Source organism: Setaria italica, chromosome IX (genome assembly GCF_000263155.2).
Source record: "Setaria italica strain Yugu1 chromosome IX, Setaria_italica_v2.0, whole genome shotgun sequence".
Taxonomy (NCBI): Eukaryota; Viridiplantae; Streptophyta; class Magnoliopsida; order Poales; family Poaceae; genus Setaria; species Setaria italica.
In genome coordinates this window covers 22,631,870-22,658,626 of record NC_028458.1, presented here as the reverse complement: position 1 = coordinate 22,658,626, position 26,757 = coordinate 22,631,870, and the positions used below count along the sequence as shown (strand labels likewise).

Genomic DNA, 26,757 nt, shown 5'->3' with positions numbered 1-26,757 from the left:
CTTCTAATTAGTATCAAACATCCGATGTGACAATGCTAAACATCCCTAAGCAATTCAATTCGTGCTCACGTCCATTCATTTTCTTCAAAAAATTGTATATGATGGTTACTGCTCCCTCCGTACCAACTAAATTCATAAATATTAGTATGCACTTACATATACATCTAAACATACACTATATCTAAATGTATTATAATATCTTGTAAACTAAAAACCTAAAACGATCTATGGAGCGGAGGGAGTATTCTCCAACGTCTCCTGTTCCCTCGGTGCCGGCGGTGTTGTACGACGCCGGTGGGGACGGAGATGACCAGAGACATCGGTTAGTCGTATGGGTCTCGCCGGCAGTTTTTTTTTAGGGCCTCGCCTGCAGTTCCACAGCACGCCGCCCGAAGCGATGGTCGTGGAGCAGCAAGACCGACGCCATGATCATCAGCGAGCTGGCACTTGTTCACCCCGAAAGAGCTAGTTCGTGAGAAGATAGTTTGGTGAATTTTCCAATGGTTTCGCTCCTGACCAGATCGTGAAATCAACCTGGCGACACGCCCAACAAGCATTCAAACACCTGTGAGTTCTGTACGAGGCGAACCTGGCAGGAGTGATGCATCTAAACAATTTAGCTGTTCCTACTACCTCGTCGATTGATCGAATGGGAATGTAAATCGGTAACTATTTGTAGACCTTATGATGGAATTTTGTCAGGAACTTGATCTATGACCTTTTAGAATGGGCAATCAACGGTAGAGAAAATTTTGCACATTCATTTTTTTTTGAATAATTTGCACATTCGTTTTTTTGAATAATTTGCACATCCATTTTGAATTGGCAACTTAAGGTATACACCCATTTGTACTGTTCTTTTTTTTTTCTGGACTGCCTGTACTGTTGATTTCTCACCAGCTTTGTCAGGAAAATTTTGGCAGTCCACCACGGGGCTATCCAGGTGGTAGATTGTATGGAGAGGATTGCCGTACTTAGAGCTAGATGGATGAACATGAGGACACAATAAATTTTACCAGGTTCCGACCACTAGATTGGTGTAATACCCTATGTCCTGTGCTCGGGGTTTGTATTCTCAGCGTATAGCGTATCGAATATGGCTTGGGTTTTTGGAAGGTCCCTACCCGCCTTATATAATTCGAGGGGTAGGGTTACAGATCCAATTCGATCTCATCCTAGTCGGTTATTGATAAAGTTATCTCTTTACATATCTGAATAACTCTATCTCTAGTTATATCTCTTCATGATGATCCTTCATCTTGAATACCTCCCGCACAAGCTGTGGTACTCTTTTGAAGGACGACCAGGCCTATCTGTACGGTACCCGAGGGTCATATCCCCACGAGCTCGTAGAAAGGGTCCTTTGTGCTGACGCTGAGGTACACACTGTTACGAAACTGCTTGTATCAAAGAGATCTTAACTGGCTATACTAGGTTGTTTTGTTCTAGTGGAAGAAGAAAGAAAGTAAATATAAGCAATTTTAATTAGATGTATGCACCCTAAATTCATCCACAGATTTTGTTCTAATACTTGTATATCTTTTAAAATACTTATATCACTTAAAATTGCTAGCCTGTCCAAGGAGCACGGATTGAGGACTGGTTATATATTATAGTAAATTAAAAATGGAGTTTTTCCCACTAGAACTCTGTTTATTTGAGTTTCCTGGCAGCTTCTTAACGTAAAAAGGCAGAAGCTCAAACAAACATCAAACTTTCCATGCATTTCCGAAAAACTAGAAGCTCGAAAAAGTTGAGTTTATATGGGAAGTTGAAAAATTCAGTTTTTCGAGCTTTTCATAGCTTTTTGAGCCTAAAAAGCTAAAAATATCTTTTAAAAGTTAGTGTTGGCTTTTCAGAAAAAAACTAGCAGCAACTTTTAAAAAAAACTTAAAATCTGCAGCTCAAACAAATATGCTATATATGCATAGCACAGTATCATGCATGGATGCTAGCATGCTACCAATAACTAATTTCATGCTTGCATAGCACGCAGCAACATTTGTAAAGCTACTATCCGGCTGTAGTTTCAATAAAGCGAAATAGCAGAAAACTGGATGCAATTGGTGATGGGAAAAAGGACTAAAGCCTAAAGAGAAAAGCTACTTTTTCCTAAGCTGTGATGCAAAGCACTCTACTAACAAAGCAGCATATTGATTCCTACCAATGCTTCCTTGGACGTTCGTGCAACTTTGGTCGCGGATTTATACTAGCAATATATCAAGCACTTGCACTAATCGTAATAAAGTAGTATTCACATGATCAGTGATTGGATCAACGAATCGATATAACTTACTCTGGAAATAAAAAGGCCATATGGATATATATGTACACATTGCTTAACCCATAAGCAAACATGTTACATGCTAGTATATACATATATAATATGTGCTATACCCATTCCATTGCCATGTTTCCTGCTCTGCGTATCATGGTACTTTATATTGAATACAAAGTACCATGCATGATACGTATGATATGCCATGTTTTCATATACGAACACCAAATGCACCACGCCGTTCAATTTTATTCAACACTTTGAGTTGATTTGGTGAAGTGTATATCAACCGCAGTATACATATTTGTATGCACTTTATGCGAACTACCTTGTGGGTCAAATATTTTAAGTTTCATTGATCAATATTCGGAATTCGTTGATTCCCAATATAAAATTAACTTTACTAGGTCCATCGTAAACAATGCTCCCATAATATATAATTATTTGTATTTGATATAATATTGTTAAATAAGGTATACTGTATACTGTATACAATGCTCCCATAATATATCAACCGCAGTATACATATTTACTTGTATAAAATCATTGTATCCAATGCGATCCGATGGTTAAATAAGCTCAACTATGTTGTTAGCACATACGGAGCAACTATAGCAACGTATCCTTTCTCATAAATTCTTGGTGCATATGATGTGGTGAAAAAAAAAATGACTTCATAGTTGAGCAGGCGGATGTTGTGGTAATAAACCACGCATTCTGATGGCTTTGTTAGTTGGTTGGCACACTTTACTTGGCTCCAGACACAGTAAACAAATATTATAGTATGGTAAGGTATACTGTATTGCACTGGTTGTGTAACTCGTGTTATTACTAAATGCCTAATCTGATGGCATGAGGAGGCGAATGTCATGGCTTTGTTGGCTGGTCCGTTTGAAAATGCCGATACGGGGAATCATGTGTTTTTTATCAAACACTTTCGGGGAAACTTAGCAGTGGCTCTGGTTGTGGAAGAAGCGTGGTGCCATTCGAGACTCTCCCTCCCACCCCTATATATACATTGTATCATGCGGAAGAGTTGCTCCATCAATCAACGCTTCAACAGGCAGCGCCTGTACGATCGATAGGCTTCCTTGCTTTCAGTAGTCGCTAATATATGAATCCTAGTGAATCCATGGAGGCCGCAGGGGGTAAGAAGGACTACAAAGACCCTGCCCCGGCGCCGCTCGTGAACGCCGGCGAGCTGGGCAAGTGGTCCCTGTACCGCGCCGTCATCACCGAGTTCGTGGCCACGTTGCTCTTCGTGTACGTCACGCTGGCCACCGTGATCGGGCACAAGCGCCAGTCCGAGTCCCAGCCATGCGGCGGCGCCGGCGTGCTGGGCATCGCGTGGTCCTTCGGCGGCATGATCTTCGTGCTCGTCTACTGCACCGCCGGCGTCTCCGGCGGCCACGTCAACCCGGCCGTCACCTTCGGCCTTCTCCTCGCGCGCAAGGTCTCCCTGGTGCGCGCCGCGCTCTACATCGTCGCGCAGTGCCTGGGCGCCATCTGCGGCGCGGGACTCGTCAGGGCCTTCCACGGCACCAGCAGCTACCTGCGCCACGGCGGCGGCGCCAACGAGCTCGCCGCCGGCTACTCCAAGGGGGCCGGGCTGGCCGCCGAGATCGTCGGCACCTTCGTCCTCGTCTACACCGTGTTCTCGGCCACCGACCCCAAGCGCAAGGTCAGGGACACGCACGTCCCGGTGCTGGCGCCGCTGCCCATCGGGTTCGCGGTGTTCATGGTGCACCTGGCCACCATCCCCATCACCGGCACCGGCATCAACCCGGCCAGGAGCCTGGGGCCGGCCGTGGTGTACAACCAGCGGAAGGCCTGGGAGGATCACTGGATGTTCTGGGTCGGCCCGCTCATCGGCTCCGCCGCCGCCATGGTCTACCACCAGCTGGTCCTCCGCGCTGGCGCCGCTAAGGCCTTCGCGTCCTGGCGCAACAACAACCACACCGGAATCTGATCGAAGCACCAGGAGGTCGTCGGCATCCGTCGACACGATGATTAATTACTTGGATTCTACTTGGCGTGCGTGTATTCCGTCTCCGATATCTCGGTCCTGTATGTGCATTCCTGCCATTTCGATTATTCCAGCCTGCGTTTCGTTTTTCGTATCGTTGCCTATTTATTGCGTAGTGCGTACCACTACGTTCTGCTACCACACTACTGCATACATGTATTGATTTGAATTTATCCTATGTGAAAACATTGCACACTGTTCTTATAACTTGGAGAACACAGATACATTGAGCATGTATGCTGGTGCCTTCCATTGAGCATGCAGGAACAAGACGATGTTTCCATTGAGCATCGCAGAAACTTTCTTTGGCAATATGGCGATGTAGCAAGTGTCTTAGTTGGCAGGAAATTGTGGATCGTACGCCACCTATCCTGACCTTAGGTGGGATTTTCATCTTCCACAAATGCTTCCACCACTGACCAGAACCAGAAGCCGATGGCCTTAATTGCTTCTGCATGGTCAGCTTCTAACATCTGGGTATCTTTTAGCAATCGATAAGCAGATTTTACAGAGTATCTCTTATTCCATTTTGCTCATATGCCCAGGCCAAAACATCTTCCAGCATATTTGTCCCCAACGAAACCTTTTAAGACTGCATGCGCATCAATATCCGGCTGTGCCAAGTTGGTTTTCAGAGCTTCTATGTTCCATGCCTTACTATCTTGTTCAATCAGGTCTGCAACATTCACCACATTAGCTGTTTGCAGTTGAATATTGGGCTTCAATGGCACATTGGTTGGGATCCAATTATCGTTCCACACATGATTGATGATACCTCTATTCAGGATATCTCTGACTCTGCCATGTAACAAGTCTCTCCAAGTAACAGAACTTCTCTTCTTTCTAGTAGACCCAAGAAAATTAGTATGGGGTAATATTTGCCCTTCAAAACTCTCCTGCTTAGGGACTCAGTATTTGTTGCAAGTCTCCAACCCTGCTTGCTGAGAACAGCCTGATTGAAAAGCTTAAGATCTCGGAAGCCCATACCACCTGCTTTTGGTTTTGTGAGATTCCTCCGCTTCAACCAATGGATCTTGTGATTGTCACTGGAACTCCCCCACCAATAATTTGAGATTTCATTCGCTGACACAATTTGGCTGGAGTTTGAAACAACTCATTGAGTATGTTGGAATTGCTTGGGCTATCGACTTTAAGAGAGTCTCTCTACCTGCACAACTCAGGTTTTGTTCACCCCAACCATTGACTGAATTACGAACTCAATCGCCCACATAATCAAACACACCGTTCAGGGATGTTCCAATTAATGTTTGCAGCCCCAAGTACCTTTCTCCCAGATCTTCCGTAGGAATTCCAAGAGAAGCATGGACAACCTGCTTTACTGAATTATCAAAGTTTTCACTAAATAAAATTGCAAACTTGTGTTTGTTAACAAGTTGTCCAGAGCCTTTGTGGTAATATAATCTTCCAGCACAATTGCTACTATATCAGCAACTCTCTCTGTTGCCTCAGATAATATCAAGCAGTCATCAGCACATATCAAGCTTTCGATACCATAGCTACCACCTATATATGTTGTAGTGCTATCGCTCAATATCACTAAATTTTCTCCCCCCTTCCTCTCAGCTTAGGAGCTCCATTTCTGGAGTTACGTGCCATCGATTTTTCAGCAAATGATCCCGATTTGGCAGAGCATTTTTTCGATTAGCTTCATATGAGCTAGATTTAAGAAGATAAGAGTTCAATTGACAGCAGATGGGCTTTTATTTCCCTGCAGAGGACCACAGAAGCAACAAGAGTTGCAAACCTTGCCGTCGCCTTTTCCCGCAGCACCGAACTTCGGGGGCTCTTGTGGAAGCTAGATAGATAGGAGCCATGGCTTAGAAGTACATCTCAAAGCCCATCACGGTCCAGCAATCACGCCATCGCCTAATTACACGCGGCCAGTGCATATCGTGGCCCGGGGTGCAGCAGCTAGCACGAGGCAGCAACCGTGACCTGCAGCCTGCGGGACAGCAGCAGCAGGAGGCTAGCCAGCAGGACGCAGGAGGCTACAGGGTAGGTTTTTGAAAAACTATAATGTGCGTTGTTATTTTATTATTTTTGCAAAAAAATAACCTCATCAAAATATCAAAATAATACGCTCAACATTTTTAATGTTAGATTCAACGTTCTCTTAAAATTACATAGTTAACTACTTTTTAATTACTATTACTCAAAAGGAAAATTACACACTGTGGGGGGCCATAGCCCACCTTGACTTGCACTATCCTCCACCAATGATCCAAAACACCTTATCAACATCCACTCGAAAGAAAAACATAAGCGAACAGAGCTCCAGCTGTCGGGATAGATCTCCAGTACCCACAAGAAAGAAAGAAGACGGAAGATTCCTCTGTAATCCTACTAGGACTCATACCATGTAATCCTACTAGAACTCCTACCTTGTAACCGACTAGTAATCCCACCCCTAGTATATAAAGGAGGGCAGGGGGTCCTAGATCGGTAGGCCAAGACCTCTTAGAACCACAACAGAGGACTAAATCCTCAACACCAAACAACACCCAAGCGTAGGGCGCAATATACAACACCCCAAACACGACGTAGGGTATTACGATACTTTGGCGGTTCAAACCTGTATAAATCTATGTCTTGTATTCTCGCTTTTACCTTGTATTCTCGCTTTTACCTTCAAGTTCCCGGTCCGACGATCCCCCACCAACCAATCTACTACCTCAGGATACCCCTCGATAGGTTGCCGGGTATAAAACACTGACATCTGGCGCGCCAGGTAGGGGTGATCGTCGAGATCATTGAGCGAGCTTGAAGAACCTCATCATCAAGATCAATCTACTCGACAAGAAGCAAGTCGCCGAGTCGGAGTTTTGAGCAGACAAATCTACGTCGAGACAGAATTGATGTGCTCCGTGTTCCAATCGAAGACCGAGTTGGTTTCCACCGCAGGCTGCTGCATACGGCTCGTCGATCAATTCACATGCAGATTGAGGCAAATAATCAAGTCACCGACGACTACTTCGACTACTCATCTCGACTAGAAAACTAATCGAGGACTGTCTACTTCACCTACTCGTCTCGATTAGAAAACTAGTCGAGGACGGACTACTTAGACTACTCATCTCAACTAGAAAACTAGTCAAGGATGGTCTACTTCGACCACTCATCTCGATTAGAAAACTAGTCGAGGACGTGATCCACGTGATCAACAACTAGTCGGAATCGACTCCGACTAGTTGGCTTAATCAACAATCAACACGGCTTCGTCCACAATTGTCCACTAAGTCACTTTTTTAATTATTTTATATAAATTTTCCGGCTTGTTTTCCGCATGCAGGGCAACACGCTGACTACTTATTTGTGTACGCTTCTTAACGGGAATTACCCTCCAGAACTACACTTTGCCAATTATTTCTGGGGTATGTTGACCGACAGCCATGGGTTTGGTACACCGAATTACGGAGGCTATCACCATAGGTTTGGTGCACCGAGTTTTGTAAGCTCCGCCACAGGCTTGGTACACTGAATTAGGAGGCTCTGCCACGAAGTTTGGTGCACTGAGTGCTGGAGGCTCGTAGCGGCTACACCCTAAGGAGGCACAAATCCTATGTGCGGCAACACGTGCTCTTCTCACCAAAAGGCAGAAAAGTCTCAACGACCACTTTAAGCGCAATCGCACTCTATTTTTGTCGCAATGCCGACTACTTATTTTAAATGTCTACTCTTAGCGGTCGCCAATATCCTTAAGCAGAACACGCCTTAATTCGTGATAGTCTCGGATCTTCTATCATGCCTAAATGCTACGACGCGAGATAAAGAACTCCGTAGCAGCAGTGCCAGTATGCGTACACGAGACAAAGATCTCAAACGCAGTGGCAATGGCTAAATAGGGACCGAGAGGCTAAACATAATAGGCTAACTACTCAGGAGAAATGTGACCGAAACAAGAGCATAACACATTACATTTATATTATATTCATCACTGAATAATTTTAGTAGTTCCAAATTCTACAAATATGCTATATAATGTATGTATTTCTTTTTTCAGGTCAAGTTTTGGCGATGACTCTCCAGGATACTTAGTGTACCTATAATGGCTCCGCTAGCTCCCAGGCTCGGGGGCTAAGCACCAAGTACTACTCAAAATATCTCCAGTGGCTCAGCTAGCTTCGAAGCTTGGGGGCTAAAGCGCCAATTACTACTCAGAATACCTCCGGTAGCTCTGCTAGCTCTCAAACTCGAGGGCTAAGCGCCAATAACTACTCAACGTGGCTCCTACGGCTCACCTAGCGCATAAGTTCGGGGGCTGGACGCCGCAAAACTACTCAGATGATGACTTGTGTGAAGACTAAAGACCCTCGGATTGATTAATTAATCATTCCAAGGCTTAGGGGCTGATAAGCTACACCCAACAGTTGATTTTTTTCAAGATGAAAGAAGAAGATTCAAGATTTTATTGACCCTCAGCCTGATTTTTTGATTCAACCTAAGGCTCGGGGGCTACTCCATGTGGAGTGCGACTTCTGACGCCCTCCATATCACATTCCAAAGATGAAGATTATAAAATCAAGACGATCAAGGGCTTGAGCACACCATAACCTCATGGCAGCTTTGAGGAACTTTGAAGATTCAGCCAGACAAAGTACTCGAAGAGCACCAAAACTACTCAGTGAGAATCTGAAAAAAGTACTCAAGGCTGCTGCATTCGACTATGAAGCGCTCGGGGGCTTGTCGGGGATAAATCCCCAGTACCTGCAAGGAAGGAAGAAGACGGACTAGTAGTAATATTCCTTTGTAAGGACTCATACTATGTAATCCTACTAGGACTCCTACCTTGTAACCGACTAGTAATCCCGCCTCCTGAGTATATAAAGGAGGACAGGGGTCCCTAAATCGGTAGGTCAAGACCTCTTAGAACCCCAACAGAGGACCAAATCCTCAACACCAAACAACACCTAAGCGTAGGGCGCAATATACAACACCCCAAACATGACATAGGGTATTACGCGGTCTGAACCTGTATAAATCTGTGTCTTGTGTCCTCGCTTCTACCTTCGAGTTCTATTTCCGACGATCCCCCACCAACCAATTTACCACCTCGGGATACCCATCGGTAGGTTGCTGGGTATAAAATACCGACACTAGCTCCTGCTAAAATGGCTCTGGCTTCGGCTCCTTTGGTGGAGTGGCTTCTCTAATGGAGTTGAAACCGTTTTGAAACATGTTTGGTAAAACGGCTTCTCAATGGCAATATGGGTAATTTTTTGGTCAATTAATACTTGGAGAGGGAGGAGAAGTTGGTGAAGCCACTTTTTTTTTTTTGCTCTTCCTCTTTAGTGTATTTTTGCTCTTCCTCTTTAGTGTAAGCTGTTTTGTGACTTCTCCAAACTTAGGTGGTGGAGCCGTTTTGAAGTTGTCACTTTGATAGGGTTTCACCAAAAGCTAGTGGAGCAGTCTTTTAAAAAGCCCTACCAAAGGGGCTCTAAGTGGCATCTGGCAGGTTTGGATTTGAATCCATGTACGAGCGAATTAAACATATCTCGAATAAGAAAATAGGTTGTTTGCCTACTGACTTCGGTCAAAAAGATGTTGCCGTGTCGCTGAAGAACATATGTTCCTCGTGCAATACCAAACAGAGTTTTAGTTGTTTCATTTACCGTGAAAAATACTTTACAACCATTATATCTGTAATAGCTTGAAGGATATATCTTTAGGAAAATAATGGTTGACGATGGCTATTAAAGGACCTACCAGTGCGCAAAACGACAAGTACTTATTAGTACCATTTTTCTTTAGGACTTACGAGCTTTGTTACGAGCTTTGTTACAATACTTTTAAATATCAATGGTACTTGCTGCTACTTTCCTTTCTTATCCTTCCTAGAAAAGAATTAAATAAATTTACACATAATTAAAAGGGTATCATAGTAATTTCTCATTATTTTTTACTTGGTCCCACCAAATTGGTACTTCTTTGTACTTCTCTTTAGGTACTTCATGGTATTTCTTTTGTTTCCACCGTTCAATTTCAACGAATGGACGGCTGTTATTTTTTGGAGCACTCTAAAATTTTCCTAGGATTTATATCAGAAAGTGCTGGTACACTTCTTTCGGCCTTCTCATTTGCCATTGGAAATCTGGATCCAATATTGCTTATAATCTCGATATTAATATCCTAGGACTCCATTAGTATTTAGAGTTTGCACCTACAAGACTACAGTTAGAATGAACTAATTTTCGTCTACCTTGATATTCTCAACTCACTCGTGCCACTCTTGTCCATAGTTTAATGTGGAAATAGTCTTGCGCACGTCTCAGGGATACCTGCTCCCTGCGTATAAATTAAACCATCCTTCCTTCATGCAGGTGTGTGGGTGTTGCTTGGTTCTCTATACTGAAATTGAGCTACGATGGAAATACAGTTTGAAGAGCCACTTCCTGAGGTAAAACCCTCGGCTACTTCGCACCTTTAGTTTTATTTGTTACAGGCTTAGCGTGTACTGAACTTCTTTGTCTGCCTGTTTCCAACTTTTTGTAAAGAATTTCTTTGTATATGCTTTTGCAATTACAACTTATCACCTACAAGCATATTATACCTAAAAATCTTTTCAAGATACCAACATGTTTCGGATTTACATGCTGTCATCTCAAACTTTTGCTATCAGTAACATACGAGTCAGTTAAGCAAATTTTCAGTTGTGTAGATTTGCAAAGTATTTCGGCACTCAAATCTATTAAGAAAATTTCTATAACATACTGGACAGATTTGAATCCCAAATATCTTCAATTGTGTAAATCACATTAACATGTATTATCATAATGTTAGAACTTCATATAAATAAACTTTCAAATTCAGGAAAGGACCACAGGTGATGAATCTGTATGCATCCGCGGGCTTGCTGCTTCTAAAGAACATACAGGAAAGTGGAAGGCTTGCTCATTAACCATAGGTATGAATTGTAAAAATGTGCTTACGCTAATCAGGATATGCAATGGTTAAATTCATTATAAAAAGTTTTATATATGTGCGCTCTTTATTCATTACAAGCTAAGCATCATAAAAACAAAATGCAGTGCTGCAGTTTGTTCATCATGCTCGGCCCTGGCCTTCACTTCAATAGGAAAAACCTAGTCAGTTATCTCACAGAAGTCCTACATGACACAAATGTGGTCGCTGCCAGAAATGTTTCAACTTGGCATGGTACTACTTATCTAGCACCACCTTTGGTCGAAGCCTTCATAGCTGACTCATATCTGGGGAAGTACTGGACAACTCTGATTTCCTACTTAATGGTGGTAAGTGCTAAAACTAATTAATCCATGTTGGGATACGAGGTAGGCTACGCTAGCGCAAATTAAAATTTTCTACCGCGTATAACCACGAAGAACTGCCGTATAAGGATCACGAGATTACCACTCGACGCACTACTGGTGCGGAAGATGTAGATATGCGTCGGTGCAGTGAAGACGATCACGTAGTCGTACGTAGTCGATCACGTCCAGCAGCTCCTCAGCAGCTCGTCCACGTGCACAGCAAGATCGCCTCCGGTGCCGCGGCTCGTCGTCGGCTCGTCGTGGCTCGTCGGCGGCTCGTCGATGGCTCGTCCAAGTGCTGCAGGCGCAACACCTCCAAGGTATCCACACGTGCAGGGAGGAAGCGTCGCAAGCCGGATTGCTAGATCCGCGAGTTGCAACAGGCGAGGGCGTGGGAGGCGCGGCAAGTGTGTTCAGCCAAAAGGTGTGAAACCCTAGGGCGCCCCACCCCTCTATTTATAGGGGTTCCTGATGGGCCTCTGGATCCGAGGCCCATTAGTACTCCTAAACCTAATCCAACTCGGATCAGATCCGAATTGGGCTTCCAGCCCCTTAAGTGTGTGACCCTATGGGTTCGGATACGTATAGACATGGCCCGAGTACTCCTACTCGGCCCAATAGTCGGTAGCGGCCTCTAGCAAGACGTGCCAACTCCTATACGCATACGAAGATCATATCAGACGAACCATCACGACATAATATACATGCTATTCCCTTTGCCTCACGATATTTGGTCTAGCTTCAAGCCGACCGCTCTTTCTCGATCCTGTGATTCGGAATCCCTTTGTAGGTTAACTCTTAACCGTACGTAGCATGGCCATGCATTTTCTGATCCGATCACTCGAGGGGCCCAGAGATATCACTCTCAATCAGAGAGGGGCAAATCCCATCTTGATTGACCATGTCTCATAGCATGCTTCTTGACAAACCCGAAAGCTACCTTTATAACTACCCTGTTACAGCGTAGCGTTTGATAGCCCCTAAGTAGGTCAATCCACATCTAGAATACATGCGACAATCTCAGGTCTAAGGACAAAGCGTATATGTTGTTTAAAGAGAGAACTACTTCTCGTGTTGGGTCAGTCCTAACACATGTCTCCACATGTGTCCACATTATTAGTCCAACATCTCCATGTCCATGACTTGTGAAACATAGTCATCAACTAATACATGTGCTAGTCTAATATTCATGTGTGTCCTCACATGAACTCCGACTAGGGACAACTTTAGAATAACCATACAAGTAAAGAGTTTCACATACAATTCACATAATTGCAAATCAATTCAAGTAGCCTTTAATGGATATTCAATGAACACAATATACAAATCATGGATACAAATGGAATATCATCATCTCTATGATTGCCTCTAGGGCATACCTCCAACAGTCTCCCACTTGCACTAGAGTCAATCTAGAAGGTACCTAATACCCATAGCTCTTACATGCGCATCATGCTTAGCCTGCGGGAGTGGTTTTGTCAACGGATCAGAAATGTTCAGATCCGTGTGTATTTTGCATATCTTGATCTCACCCCGGTTAATGAAGTCCCGAATGAGATGAAATCGCCGCATTACGTGTTTGTTCTTCTGGTGGTTCCTTGGCTCCTTTGCTTGCGCAATTGCCCCATTGTTATCACAGTAGAGATTCAATGGGCTGGACGCATTCGGGAACACACCAAGCTCAATGAGGAAATTCCTAATCCAAACACCTTCCTTCGCGGCTTCCGAAGCCGCGATGTACTCGGCTTCCGTCGTAGAATCGGCCACCGTCTCCTGCTTGGAACTCTTCCAACTAACAGCACCACCATTCAGTGTGAACACAAATCCTGATTGTGACTTTGAATCATCTCTGTCGGTTTAGAAACTAGCATCGGTGTAACCTGTTACAACGAGCTCCTCCTGACCTCCATAGACGAGGAACATATCTTTAGTCCTTCTCAAGTACTTAAGAATGTTTTTCACCGCTGTCCAGTGACTCTCACCTGGATCAGATTGGTGTCTGCTTGTCATACTTAGCGCATATGAAACATCTGGGCGAGTACTTATCATTGCATACATGATAGATCCAATAGCCGAGGCATATGGCACTCTACTCATGCGATCCCGCTCATCAGGAGTCGAAGGACACTGAGTCTTGCTGAGATGTATGCCATGTGACATAGGCAAGAACCCTTTCTTTGCCTCTTCCATGCTGAACCGCTTCAACACTTTGTCAATGTAAGTATCTTGGCTTAAACCTATAAGCCTTCTCGATCTATCTCTATAGATCTTAATACCCAGAATATATGCCGCTTCCCCTAAGTCCTTCATCGAAAAACTATTTTTCAGTGAAGTCTTTACGGACTCAAGCATAGGAATGTTATTTCCAATCAGTAATATGTCATCCACATATAAGATTAGAAATACTACAGAGCTCCCACTAACCTTCTTGTAAACACAAGACTCTTCTTCGTTCTTGGTGAAGTCAAACCCTTTGACCACTTCATCAAAACGAATGTTCCAACTCCTAGATGCTTGCTTCAATCCATAAATGGATCTCTGAAGCTTGCATACCTTTCCAGCATTTTTCGGATCGACAAAACCCTCGGGCTGTATCATATACACGTCCTCAGCTAGGTTTCCATTCAGGAAAGCTGTCTTGACATCCATCTGCCATATCTCATAATCGAAATATGCAGCTATAGCTAGAATAATCCGAATGGACTTAAGCATCACTACGGGCGAGAAGGTCTCGTCGTAGTCAACTCCTTGAACTTGTCGAAAACCTTTTGCGACAAGTCGTGCTTTATAGATGTGAACATTTCCATCCATGTCCTTTTTCTTCTTATAGATCCACTTGCACTCTATGGCTTTAACACCATCAGGCGGGTCAACCAAGTTCCAAACTTGATTGTCTCCCATGGACTCTATTTCGGATTGCATGGCACTCTGCCATTTTTCGGAGTCTGGGTCCATCATTGCTTCTGCATATGTCGCAGGCTCATCATTGTCCAACAATAATATTTCCCGCATTTCGCGGAGCCTTGCCGACCTTCGTGGTTGTGGCGGTGCTTCTCTTGCCATGGGTATCTCAACTTGTTCTGCTACGTTAGCATCACTCATTGATTCTTGCCCGATTGGCTCATCTTGAACTTCTTCAAGATGCACTGTCTTTCCACTCTTTTCTCCTTTGAGAAACTCTTTCTCTAGGAAAACCCCGTTCCGAGCGACAAACACTTTGCCTTCTGATCGGTTGTAGAAAAAATATCCCAAAGTTTCCTTTGGATATCCCACGAAAATGCACTTATCCGACTTGGGTGTGATCTTGTCCGACTGAAGTCGCTTGAGAAACACTTCACATCCCCAAATCTTTAGAAAAGACAGACTAGGAACCTTTCCAGTCCATATCTCATATGGTGTCTTAACTACGGATTTAGATGGTACCCTATTTAGTGTGAAAGCTGCTGTTTCTAGAGCGTATCCCCAAAATGACAACGGTAGGTCCGACTGGCTCATCATTGATCGAACCATGTCTAACAAAGTTCGATTACGTCGCTCGGACACACCGTTTCTCTGAGGTGTTCCAGGCGGCGTAAGTTGTGGAACAATTCCGCAACTCTTTAGATGATTGCTAAACTCGTGGCTCAAATACTCGCCTCCACGATCAGATCGTAAGGCCTTAATTTTCTTGCCACGCTGATTTTCAACTTCATTCTGAAATTCCTTGAACTTTTCAAAGGTTTCAGACTTGTGCCTCATCAAGTAGACATAGCCATATCTACTAAAATCATCAGTGAAAGTTATGAAGTATTGGAATCCTCCTCTAGCCGTCGTGCTCATTGGTCCGCATACATCACTATGTACGAGTTCCAACAAGTCTACTGCTCTCTCAGGAAATCCTGTGAAAGGCGTCTTGGTCATCTTGCCTAGCAAGCAAGCCTCGCATGTCTCGTATGATTCAAAATCAAACGAAGTTAGAAGTCCATCAGAATGGAGCTTCTTCATGCGCTTTTCACTTATATGACCCAAACGACAATGCCACAAGTAGGTAGGACTCAAATCATTAGGCCGGGGCCTTTTAGCACTTACATTACAGACAGGTGAACCATCAAGATTTAAAACAAATAATCCATTCACAATGGGTGCAAAAGCCATAAACATATTATTCTTAGAGATCACACAACCATTGTTTTCACTCGCGAATGAATAACCATCCTTCATCAAACATGAAGGAGATAAAATGTTTCGACTTAAACTAGGAACAAAATAACAATTATTCAACTCCATAATAAATCCTGACGGGAGGTGGAGTTGCATCGTCCCGACGGTCAAAGCAGCAACTCTTGCATTATTGCCCACGCGGAAATCAACTTCTCCTCTTTCCACGCTTCTACTTCTTATCATTCCCTGCATCGAATTGCAAATATGAGCAACCGATCCGGTATCAAATACCCAAGAATTAATAACTGTATCAGCGAGAAATATGTTGTCTATAACATTAACAACAAGCGTACCTGAGGTAGAAGTACTCTTACTTCCGCCGTTCTTCAAGGAAGCTAGGTACTGCTTGCAGTTTCTCTTCCAGTGACCAAGTTCATGACAGTAAAAGCACTCTTTATCTGGAGCAGGTCCAGGTCCAGCTTTAACCTTGGGCGGTGGGTTTGGCTTGGACGTTCCAGCCTTGCCCTTCTTCTTCCAAGAGTTGCCCTTCTTCTTAAAGCTGGGCTTGTTCTGTATCGCCATCACATGGCTGGTACTAGCGCTTTTCTTTATGTCAGCCTCTGCTGTTTTAAGCATGCCACACAGCTCATTCAGACCCTTCTCCGTCCCATGCATATGGTAGTTCGAGATGAAGTTCCCATAGCTAGGAGGAAGAGACGAAAGAATGAAATCAGTGGCCAACTCTTGGCCCAGTGGGAAGCCTAGCTTCTCCAACCGTTGAGTGTAACCAACCATCTTGATTACGTGTGGTCCTACTGCTGCGCCTTCTGCTAGCTTGCTCTCAACAAAGGCCTTAGACACATTGAACCTTTCAGTCCTGGCCTGTGTTTGGAACATGTCTCTAAGCGCCACGATCATATCGTGCGCCTCATGGTTTGTTTCGAACTGCATCTGCAGCTCGGGTTCCATGCAAGCAAGCATAAGGCAGCTTACTTCAAGGTTAGCATCACATGCTTTCTTGTAAGCATTCTTAGCAGCAGCGGGTGCATCCTCAGCAGGTTCTTCTGGTAGTGGGTTGTCTAGAACATCTTCCTTTTTCTCAGCCCTGAGAACAATTCTCAGGTTGCGGATCCAATCCGAGTAGTTTGTTCCATTCAACTTGTCCTTCTCAAGGACCGAACGCAAAGCAAACGATGTGGTGGTGTTGCTAGGTGCCATTTAATCTACAACAAAAGTAATGCAAAATACACTAAGACAAACGTATCCATGATAGAGCAAATTACATTAAACTATTTTAACAGAATCTACTCCCACTAAAATCAATATCCCTCTATTGAAACTTAGTGATTCAGGATCCACAACTAACAAGTCCACTAGTGAGCTTTAGCATCACCGCTAGCAAACGAGGTAGATCGGTAAGCAACTTTTGCTAATCATATCACATATGACTCCTGTTGTTGGGTGACATCTCTATGTCTCGGCGCCCAACCTTTATGCCCCAAGGTCCTTAACCGTTAAGATGATCTCGTTAAGCAAACCAACCCTTATGCGTGTAAGTGTCCGACACAAACCCGTCTAGTCAAGGAAAACTAGTGGCACCCTAATTTCATAGACCCACCACTAATTGTACAAGACATGGGACGGTGCAAGTTTTAGTTGGGAGGGCATACTAACTTAAACTTTGCGAGGGATCGTTCTACTTCTAACATCACAGCATGCAGAAAGTAAAACATAAACAGAATAGCATTCACACAGCTTGTGACACAGTATGGCCCGTTTTCATATGGTGATCTCCATCTCCATAGAACCTGTTCACCATGGTGATCTCCATCTCCATGTTCCATGTGCGCCATCCTCCTGGTGATGAGTCCTCCAAGAACTAGAGCATGCTATTACGCCTAATAGCTAGTAAAGAATCTAGTAATGAAGATTACATAGTTGCTTGGATCATCACAGATTGGTACGCAGACCATTAATTACAATAAAGTGACAACACATATGGCTCCTGCCGTGTTGCCGTACGCGCGACACGCAGGTCACGAATTAGTTACACACATGCATCACATGCACAAGGGGGCCATACTGATCACAAGATACATGCATACATCCTGCAAAATAGAGTTAGGCGTCCTAACGTTCCAAACTTCGGAGGCCCGAAACTCCATCTTCCAAGCCGAATTTGGGAAATCTAATCTCGCCGAAAACGGCGAAGCGGTTGAAATTCACGTGTAACTTTTTCTGTAGATCAATTTTCGTATAGAAATCGCCCCGATCCGAGATCGTACCGAAAAGTTACGGCTGATTTACCGAAGCATACGCATACGGCAAAATCCCGACCCCGGCAGTAGATCACATCTACTATTGCACATCTAATGCGCCTGGCGTATGACCCTGGATCTCGATTTGACCAATCATATTGATCTTCCCTCACTGCAACTGGATTTACGTGTATCACTTAACTCCGATGGCGGAAACCGACCGGTAGGAGTATGTCGTTACACTACCATTGCAGCAAGGGCACGAAATCAGGACATAGATCAAACAGAGAACTCGCATATCTCCATATGCACACATCCCGAATCCAAAACTAAGCAGCTAAGGCTCTGATACCACTGTTGGGATACGAGGTAGGCTACACTAGCGCAAATTAAAATTTTCTACCGCGTATAACCAGGAAGAACTGCCGTATAAGGATCACGGGATTACCACTCGACGCACTACTGGTGCGGAAGATGTAGATATGCGTCGGTGCAGTGAAGACGATCACGTAGTCGTACGTAGTCGATCACGTCCAGCAGCTCCTCAGCAGCTCGTCCACGTGCACAGCAAGATCGCCTCCGGTGCCGCGGCTCGTCGTCGGCTCGTCGTGGCTCGTCGGCGGCTCGTCGATGGCTCGTCCAAGTGCTGCAGGCGCAACACCTCCAAGGTATCCACACGTGCAGGGAGGAAGCGTCGCAAGCCGGATTGCTAGATCCGCGAGTTGCAACAGGCGAGGGCGTGGGAGGCGCGGCAAGTGTGTTCAGCCAAAAGGTGTGAAACCCTAGGGCGCCCCACCCCTCTATTTATAGGGGTTCCTGATGGGCCTCTGGATCCGAGGCCCATTAGTACTCCTAAACCTAATCCAACTCGGATCAGATCCGAATTGGGCTTCCAGCCCCTTAAGTGTGTGACCCTATGGGTTCGGATACGTATAGACATGGCCCGAGTACTCCTACTCGGCCCAATAGTCGGTAGCGGCCTCTAGCAAGACGTGCCAACTCCTATACGCATACGAAGATCATATCAGACGAACCATCACGACATAATATACATGCTATTCCCTTTGCCTCACGATATTTGGTCTAGCTTCAAGCCGACCGCTCTTTCTCGATCCTGTGATTCGGAATCCCTTTGTAGGTTAACTCTTAACCGTACGTAGCATGGCCATGCATTTTCTGATCCGATCACTCGAGGGGCCCAGAGATATCACTCTCAATCAGAGAGGGGCAAATCCCATCTTGATTGACCATGTCTCATAGCATGCTTCTTGACAAACCCGAAAGCTACCTTTATAACTACCCTGTTACGGCGTAGCGTTTGATAGCCCCTAAGTAGGTCAATCCACATCTAGAATACATGCGACAATCTCAGGTCTAAGGACAAAGCGTATATGTTGTTTAAAGAGAGAACTACTTCTCGTGTTGGGTCAGTCCTAACACATGTCTCCACATGTGTCCACATTATTAGTCCAACATCTCCATGTCCATGACTTGTGAAACATAGTCATCAACTAATACATGTGCTAGTCTAATATTCATGTGTGTCCTCACATGAACTCCGACTAGGGACAACTTTAGAATAACCATACAAGTAAAGAGTTTCACATACAATTCACATAATTGCAAATCAATTCAAGTAGCCTTTAATGGATATTCAATGAACACAATATACAAATCATGGATACAAATGGAATATCATCATCTCTATGATTGCCTCTAGGGCATACCTCCAACAATCCATGCTATATACTTATTGCGATATGTAGCATTACCATAACTGTGCAATATTCACGAATTAAAGGATATGAATCTATAATTCTTCTCGTGGGAATATGATTTAAGAGGATATGCTAAATACTCTCCCAATCTCAAAATGTAAGACACAATTCCATTATTGTGGTCCCCTAAAATGTTTGATAACCAATTGCTCTTATACTTATAGATATTGTTCTTAATGAATTAAAGTTGTAATTATAAGTAAGTGCTTCAACTATGAATCCAAATGTGTAATTTTTATATAATAATATATTGTCCATTTATTTGTTGATGAATAATCACAATGTTTGAATATTTAAATATGTGTATACTTTATAAAAAGAAATGGATAGAGTAATTTTCCGTGTTACACAATTTAGTCATGCTTTCCATTGATGCTGACAACAATTGTCTTCTTTTTCTAATATTTATTGTTCAATCACACTTACATATCATTGTAATTTACATATGTGTATCCAATGCATAAAATGAATTTACTTACGATTTATAATTTTCCCTATTCTGTTCATTTAGGGAATGTTGATGTTGGTTTTGTCAGCAGCACTCCTGTTGATCTCTACTGGTTCCCAAGTTTGCTCCACTTGTACACATATAGTGTCATCTCAGCGTACCGTATTCTTTTCTGGATTATATATGGTTGCCATAGGGTATGGTGCACAAAAACCTTGCATTACATCCTTTGGCGCTGATCAATTTGATGACACCGATGAAGAGGAGAGAAGCAAAAGGAGCTCCTTCTTTAATTGGCAGTTTTTCATGATCCATGTTGGTTCGTTGGCCTCAGGGACTATTGTAGTTTGGGTCCAAGATAATAAAGGTTGGCTTTGGGGTTTCTCTGTTGCTGCAGTATCATTGGTTTTGGGTGTGTGTGCTTTCATGTTGGGATCTTCTTTATATAGATTTTGGGAACCTGGAGGAAGCCCTGTTGCAAGGCTATGCCAGGTTATTGTTGCAGCTATTCGTAACATCAATAAAAAATTGCCATTTGATCGTTCACTTCTATATCAGACTCCGGAACAAGGAACCCAAAAGTTGGAGCACACAACTGGACTTGGGTAGTCATACTACATTTTGAGATTTAATTGCATATAAAATTCAAAAATAAATTAGTAGGTCCCTTTGTTAGACTATAGTAAAATAATTTTTTGAATTTTTGACAATGGCTATCTTTAGACTATATGAATTTTTGACAATGGCTTAACCATACATTATTAATGCATTTATTTCCCACATGTCCATGAAATTTCATTGGTTAGTCTATCTTTAAGGAATATGATCCTTTAATATTATCAATCACATATATAAACACCAGGAGAACAAACTGATGTGTTATATAACTAACAAAACGAACATTTCCCTCTGCTTTGCTTTGCTCATACTCTGTGACCTGTTTTCTTCCTTAGTATGAATATCCACCTTAGTTTTGTTCCCAGAGCTGTTTATCAGGTCACCCAAATCTAACATTATGCAAAACCGAGCTCCTCTTTTATTTGATATGAATATATGAATACTGTATCATATCCATGTGGTGATCTTGAAATGAATAAAACTTTCTATTTTGGAAAAGCATGAATATATGACACTGGTATTGACAGGCTTTTTGCAACCATAAAGTGCAATAGGCACATTGGACACTACAAAAAAAAATAAAATACAGGAGCTTCATCATATTGTTTCGTAACCTTCTCCAGAGAAATGTTTCTTTGTGATGACCTTCCCCTTAGCAATTGTTTCTAACCACCTACTAATTGTACTCGTCGGTAGTTAGAATTTTATCCTCATAAACTTCATTTTATTCAAAGCGTGCAAAAAACCTCATTTTTAGTTCCACTGTATTTTAGTTGGAATAATTAATACAACCAATTGTATTCTCAACTCGCAATGAAGTAACGTTGTTATTTCGCTCATAGGTTCTTTGATAAAGCTGCAATCGTGACACCCTATGATGTCGCATCTGTTACCAAGCTTAATCCATGGAGGACTTGTACTATCAATCAGGTGGAGGAGTTCAAGATGTTGATCTGGATCCTCCCTGTTTGGGCTACTATGATACTATTTCATACCTGTAGTGGAACAAATGTTTTTGACATTTATAGAGCAAGGAATGGTGATGGATAAACGCATCGGGTCTTTTAACGTACCTACAGCATCTTTACAATCTATAAATGTTATCACGATCCTTTCACTAGTCCCAGTATATGAAAGAATCCTTATTCCAGCCTTTCGAAAAGTCACCGGCATGGCTAATGGCATTGGAAGAATTTGGTAAAATGTCAAGAATTAATGCGATGATTTCTGTGTGACCGACAACCAGAACATACTGCCGCTGGAGCCTGGAGCATAGACCCAGTCCACCCGCACGCACGCGTCCTCCTCCATCGGGATCTCCCCGCCTCCAGCGAGCGAAATGCCCGCGCCGCCGCCCCCATCGGCCGCCGTTCCCCGCCGCCGCTGGCAGAGCCGCCTCAGCCCCACGCTCGTGCGTGATCGCTGCTACACGCGCTCCTTCCACTCCGCGGGACTCCGCCCGGCGGCCGTCCCACTCCCTGACGGCGCCGTTGTGCACCTATGGCTCCCGCCCACCGCCGCCACTGGGGCCAACCCCCTGCACCCGGTCCTCCTCTTACACGGATTCGGCGCGACTGCCACCTGGCAGTGGGCCCCCTTCCTCCGCCCGCTCCTCGCCGCCGGCCTGGCCCCCTACGTCCCGGACCTCATCTTCTTCGGCGCCTCCGCCTCCCCCGCAGCCGACCGCTCCCCGGCCTACCAGGCCGCCTGCATCGCCGCCGCCATGACGGCGCTCCCCTCCGCACCGCAGCGGTACGCCGTCGTCGGCGTTAGCTACGGCGGGTTCGTCGCGTACCACCTCGCCCACGCGTTCCCAGAGGCGGTGGAGCGGCTCGTGCTCATCGCGGCGGGAGTGTGCCTCGAGGAGGCCGACCTGGCCGCGGGGCTCTTCGCCGTCGAGGACATCGCCGAGGCAGCCAGCCTGCTGCTGCCGCAGCGGCCGGAGGATCTCAGGAGGCTCGTGGGGCTCACCTTCTGCCGCCCGCCGCGGTTCATGCCGTCCTGCTTCATCAGGGACTACATCAGGGTAGGTAAATTCAGGGACATGCCAACTAATTTCACCTACAATTTCTTGTGCAGCGTTGCGTGATTGAGGATGAAGATTGTTTGATAGACTTAGTCGGCTGGGCTGTGTGGTGTTGAAGTTAAAATCTTCTAGATCCCCAATTGTTCCCTACTTCCCTTGGTTGGAGGTGCTGCTAGTACATAGCTTAGTAGTAACAGCAATTCAGCAAACCTGTTGAAATATCATATCCAGACTAAACTTGCCTGTTTATAACCCTCCCCTTATCCCAGCCCCATTCCTAGTGCCCATCCAAACGGGAGTTCTGGATATGAGAGCTAATTCGGTGGCAATTCAGGATTCTTCTAGTTCATCTAAAGAATCTTATTTCCTGTACATTGTACAAGTCAATAGTGAGGATTTTCATTGTATTATTGTTACTTTGCTAGTTTGTTGTGATACTATAAACTTTTTTTATCCTTGGATCAAGTGAATAGGCGATTAGCAGTGATAGATTTCTGCTGAGGCATTTGGTAGTTAATATTGTGAAAGAAATAAATCCTGATGAAGGTAGTAATGGTTGATATCACTTCAGGTTTATGTCCCAATTGGGCAACAACATGAACTTCCCAGATAGTGTTTTGAATTTGATGAGTAGTTATAGATTGATTAGTTGATATGCTGTTTCAAGACGTTCCAACTGATAAGAGTATTCTTGCAAATGTATTTGATACTTATGTGTTCAGTATGCATTTTGTTTTCATCATAAATTGAGTATGGCAAAGAGGAAATTAGTGGCGTAAACACTGACTGTTTTGGTTGAATATGCAGTAGCATAATGCTCATTTACTATACTGAACCGAACAAATAGATTGATAATGCGAAAGACAAATAATTTTGATGGAATTAAGATCCCATAAGTTCCTCATGCTTTCCTAGCCATTTATTAACTTGATATTTACATGCTCAGAAACAGTAAGCATCTATTTTACAATAAAAGCATCACTACAATCTCTATTGTCTCTTGTTCTGGTGGTATCATCATTACAATGACTGCTGTTAGAAGGTTAATGCCATCAGTTTTGTGATTACGATAACAATTTTCCCTCCCCTTTTTACTAGAGTCTAACAAAGGGACCTACTAATTAGTGATTTCTGAATTTGGACTGGCCATTGTCTGGCTGTTCCTCGTGCTTTGTAATAAACAGCTTGAGAAAAAATTGAATAGATTTGTACGTGGTTTGTGTGCTTTTTACAAAGGAAGAGGCTGCTTAATTTTGTTATATGCACGGTAGGCCTAATATGTTTTGTTTGTATTATATTGCAGGTAATGTGCACTGAAAACGTGAAAGAGAAGACTGAGCTGTTATATGTGTTGATCAATGGTAGGAAGCTTTCAGACCTTCCTAAAATTAGCCAGGTAATGATTTGCATTGCACAAGCACTTGACCTTAATTGGAGCATACTGGATCTCCAGCCAAAGATGCTGCTTTGTTTGACAGTTGGAAAATATAATTTTTGCATATTGTGTTGCTTTGGCAGCAAACCTTGATAATTTGGGGAGAGCAAGACCGGGTCTTCCCATTGGAACTTGGCCTACGGCTGAAGAGGTTTGTCTATTTACATCTGTCATCATGTCCGAGTCTTTATCATAATCCATTAAGCTACCATATACAAATTCAGGCATCTGGGTGATACATCAGAACTAATCGTAGTCAAGGATGCCGGCCATGCCATAAACCGTGAAAAGCCAGCAGAACTTTGCAGACTTATAAAGAACTACATCGTTGATCCCTCAGTCAAATATCGGGATGACCGCAAGGTACACAACCAACCAATTGTTATAGTGTTTGCACTAAATTGATCGAGCTCACATTATTGAAGCTCCTGAGCAGTAGAAGGAAGAGTTGCACCTCCCTGAATCAAAATCCCATATATGTGTCACATTAGCTTTTACTTCACCGGCATTGCTGAGAAAGTTGCCTCCAATCCTATGTTTGCAGGGATCTTGGAAGAATGCGATAAAGAGGTTTGTTGGGTCGAGCCTGAGAAAGGTGGACTCTTCGCGACCGCTGCTATAGCACGTAAATATACCGACTTGGCGACTTCAATGGTGCATGAGATTTTCAGTTTATTTGATTCTCTGATTCTGACGAACAGACGAAGTGTACTTTCACCATTCTGTAACATGTACGCTTGCTTTGTCTGAGGAAGTCCCTGCTGGTTGCATCTGACGATGAAGAAGGAAAACGTAAGAATTGGGCCATATATAGGATATAACTGAGTACTGTACAAAATTAGCAGTCTAGATTCAGACAGACAGCTAGGCCTGACCTGTAATAGGCCTATTGTATCCGGCCCAATGCATTGACACGATTGTTATTGTTGTTGTTGTTTACTAATAATAAAGCTAGTGCCTGGTGGTTGACTGGGGTTTCTCTGGTAGGGTGCAGGCAGTCAATAAATAAAAGTATAAGACATCCGAGGTCGGATAAAATCGAAAATTCCCATAGGATTGAGCTGATAATATCTGAAAACCTCAATTTTTTGAACTGCACCAAACTTGATGGAAGCCAAGAATTGCCGATTAGAGCGGTGATGGAGCAGAATGCTTTTAATCAATCCATGGCTGGATGGATTTGGATTAGCGGGGCACCGCGCATCAGACAAAGTCACAAACCGATTGGAGCCTGGAGGATCCACTCGAGAGCATGCACGCTCTCGCTCTGATTACTGAAAATGACTGTGTACTGTGCCGCATCGGTTTCCCTGCAGATGACGGTGCATCCACGCCCATCTTTAGTTTCTCGTCATCTCGTGTGAGCTTTAACCTGGCTTACCGTTGCTGACGGTTTTTTTTTCCTTCTAACACTGCCACACTGAATAAGGTTATAGTTTGTTTCTGTTCTAAACTTGTAATGAATGAACCTTATTCCCGCCGCCGTCCTTCCTCGGGTCCGGCTATTCAGAGAACATATAATCTGCAATAGACTACAGATTCTCTCAGCACTACACAAAGAGGATGTCGTAACGTCTATCATTGTGTACTTGCTGTGATGTAAGCAGAAAATTTCTGACTGCGACTCAAGTGGTTGCAATCCGTGGCTTGCAAATTAGGCCAATCCAATCGATGCCAAAGACTACATGTGGTCTCTGTTGCAATGCCTTGACTGGACATTCAACATTGGCATCTTATTCGCGTGCCGGTCTCTATGTGGCCATTAACTTTCTAGTGTAGGGACATGAGCAGGCCTTGAAGATTGCACTAATCCAAATTTTTGTTAATCACCTATTATAGAACTACCACTGCGGTGTTTTTTCTGCATTCTCTGTCTGCGTAACTGCGTTAGATCACAGTTCCGATCCATTCAGAGAAGGTCCTTAGGAGAAGAATAAAGCCTACTCCTATGCTAGCTCTACCATGAAGGGTGATCCTATTCATCAGAAATCTTTTAGTGTTATACATCCCATCATGGCAAAGTAATTTAAATATTCCTAAGCTCAACTGTGTTTGCATGTACTAGGTAATGCAAATCACTTGCACGAACAAAATAGCTTTTGGCATCCTAGACTTGGATGCGCCGAAGTCAAAAGGTGCAAGTTGCGTCCCTTTCTTTTAATAAATGTCCTTGTTATGACATTTTCTTTTCATGTGTAGTGCTTCAACATGCGATGGGATATGTTTAAAATGCCTAGTGAGAAAAATACTACCATATCTCTGAAAGACAAGTGGAACTTGTGAGAACTTCAAATTCCAGAAACTTCCAACTCTTAGTAGGTAATATGCTTCGGCACTTTTTACCACTATGTCGGTATCAACAGTACAAGTGTCCAGAAACAAATAATGTTGCTAAGAATATGCCTTCAAATTTTAGATGAATCAGAGAAACAAAAAAACCTTCTTTTTTATAGGGAAATAAACT

General features: G+C 43.7%; 2 protein-coding genes and 1 pseudogene across 2 annotated transcripts; all 3 read left to right on the top strand.

The window, feature by feature from the left end:
- The first annotated feature begins 3,333 nt into the window (after positions 1-3,333).
- On the top strand, positions 3,334-5,391 carry LOC105913608 (aquaporin PIP2-5). Its single transcript, XM_012842720.3, has one exon. It carries the CDS (start codon positions 3,393-3,395, stop codon positions 4,245-4,247), a length of 855 nt encoding a protein of 284 aa, XP_012698174.2. The 5' UTR covers positions 3,334-3,392; the 3' UTR covers positions 4,248-5,391.
- Positions 5,392-10,686: 5,295 nt separating this feature from the next.
- On the top strand, positions 10,687-22,034 carry LOC106804521 (annotated as a pseudogene).
- A 41-nt stretch (positions 22,035-22,075) lies between these two features.
- On the top strand, positions 22,076-25,278 carry LOC101765258 (2-hydroxy-6-oxononadienedioate/2-hydroxy-6-oxononatrienedioate hydrolase). The gene is made up of 5 exons (XM_004983159.4): positions 22,076-22,858; positions 24,162-24,254; positions 24,377-24,444; positions 24,518-24,656; positions 24,838-25,278. The coding sequence occupies exons 1-5, from the start codon at positions 22,172-22,174 to the stop codon at positions 24,913-24,915; spliced, it is 1,065 nt and encodes a 354-aa protein (XP_004983216.1). The 5' UTR covers positions 22,076-22,171; the 3' UTR covers positions 24,916-25,278.
- Positions 25,279-26,757: the final 1,479 nt, after the last annotated feature.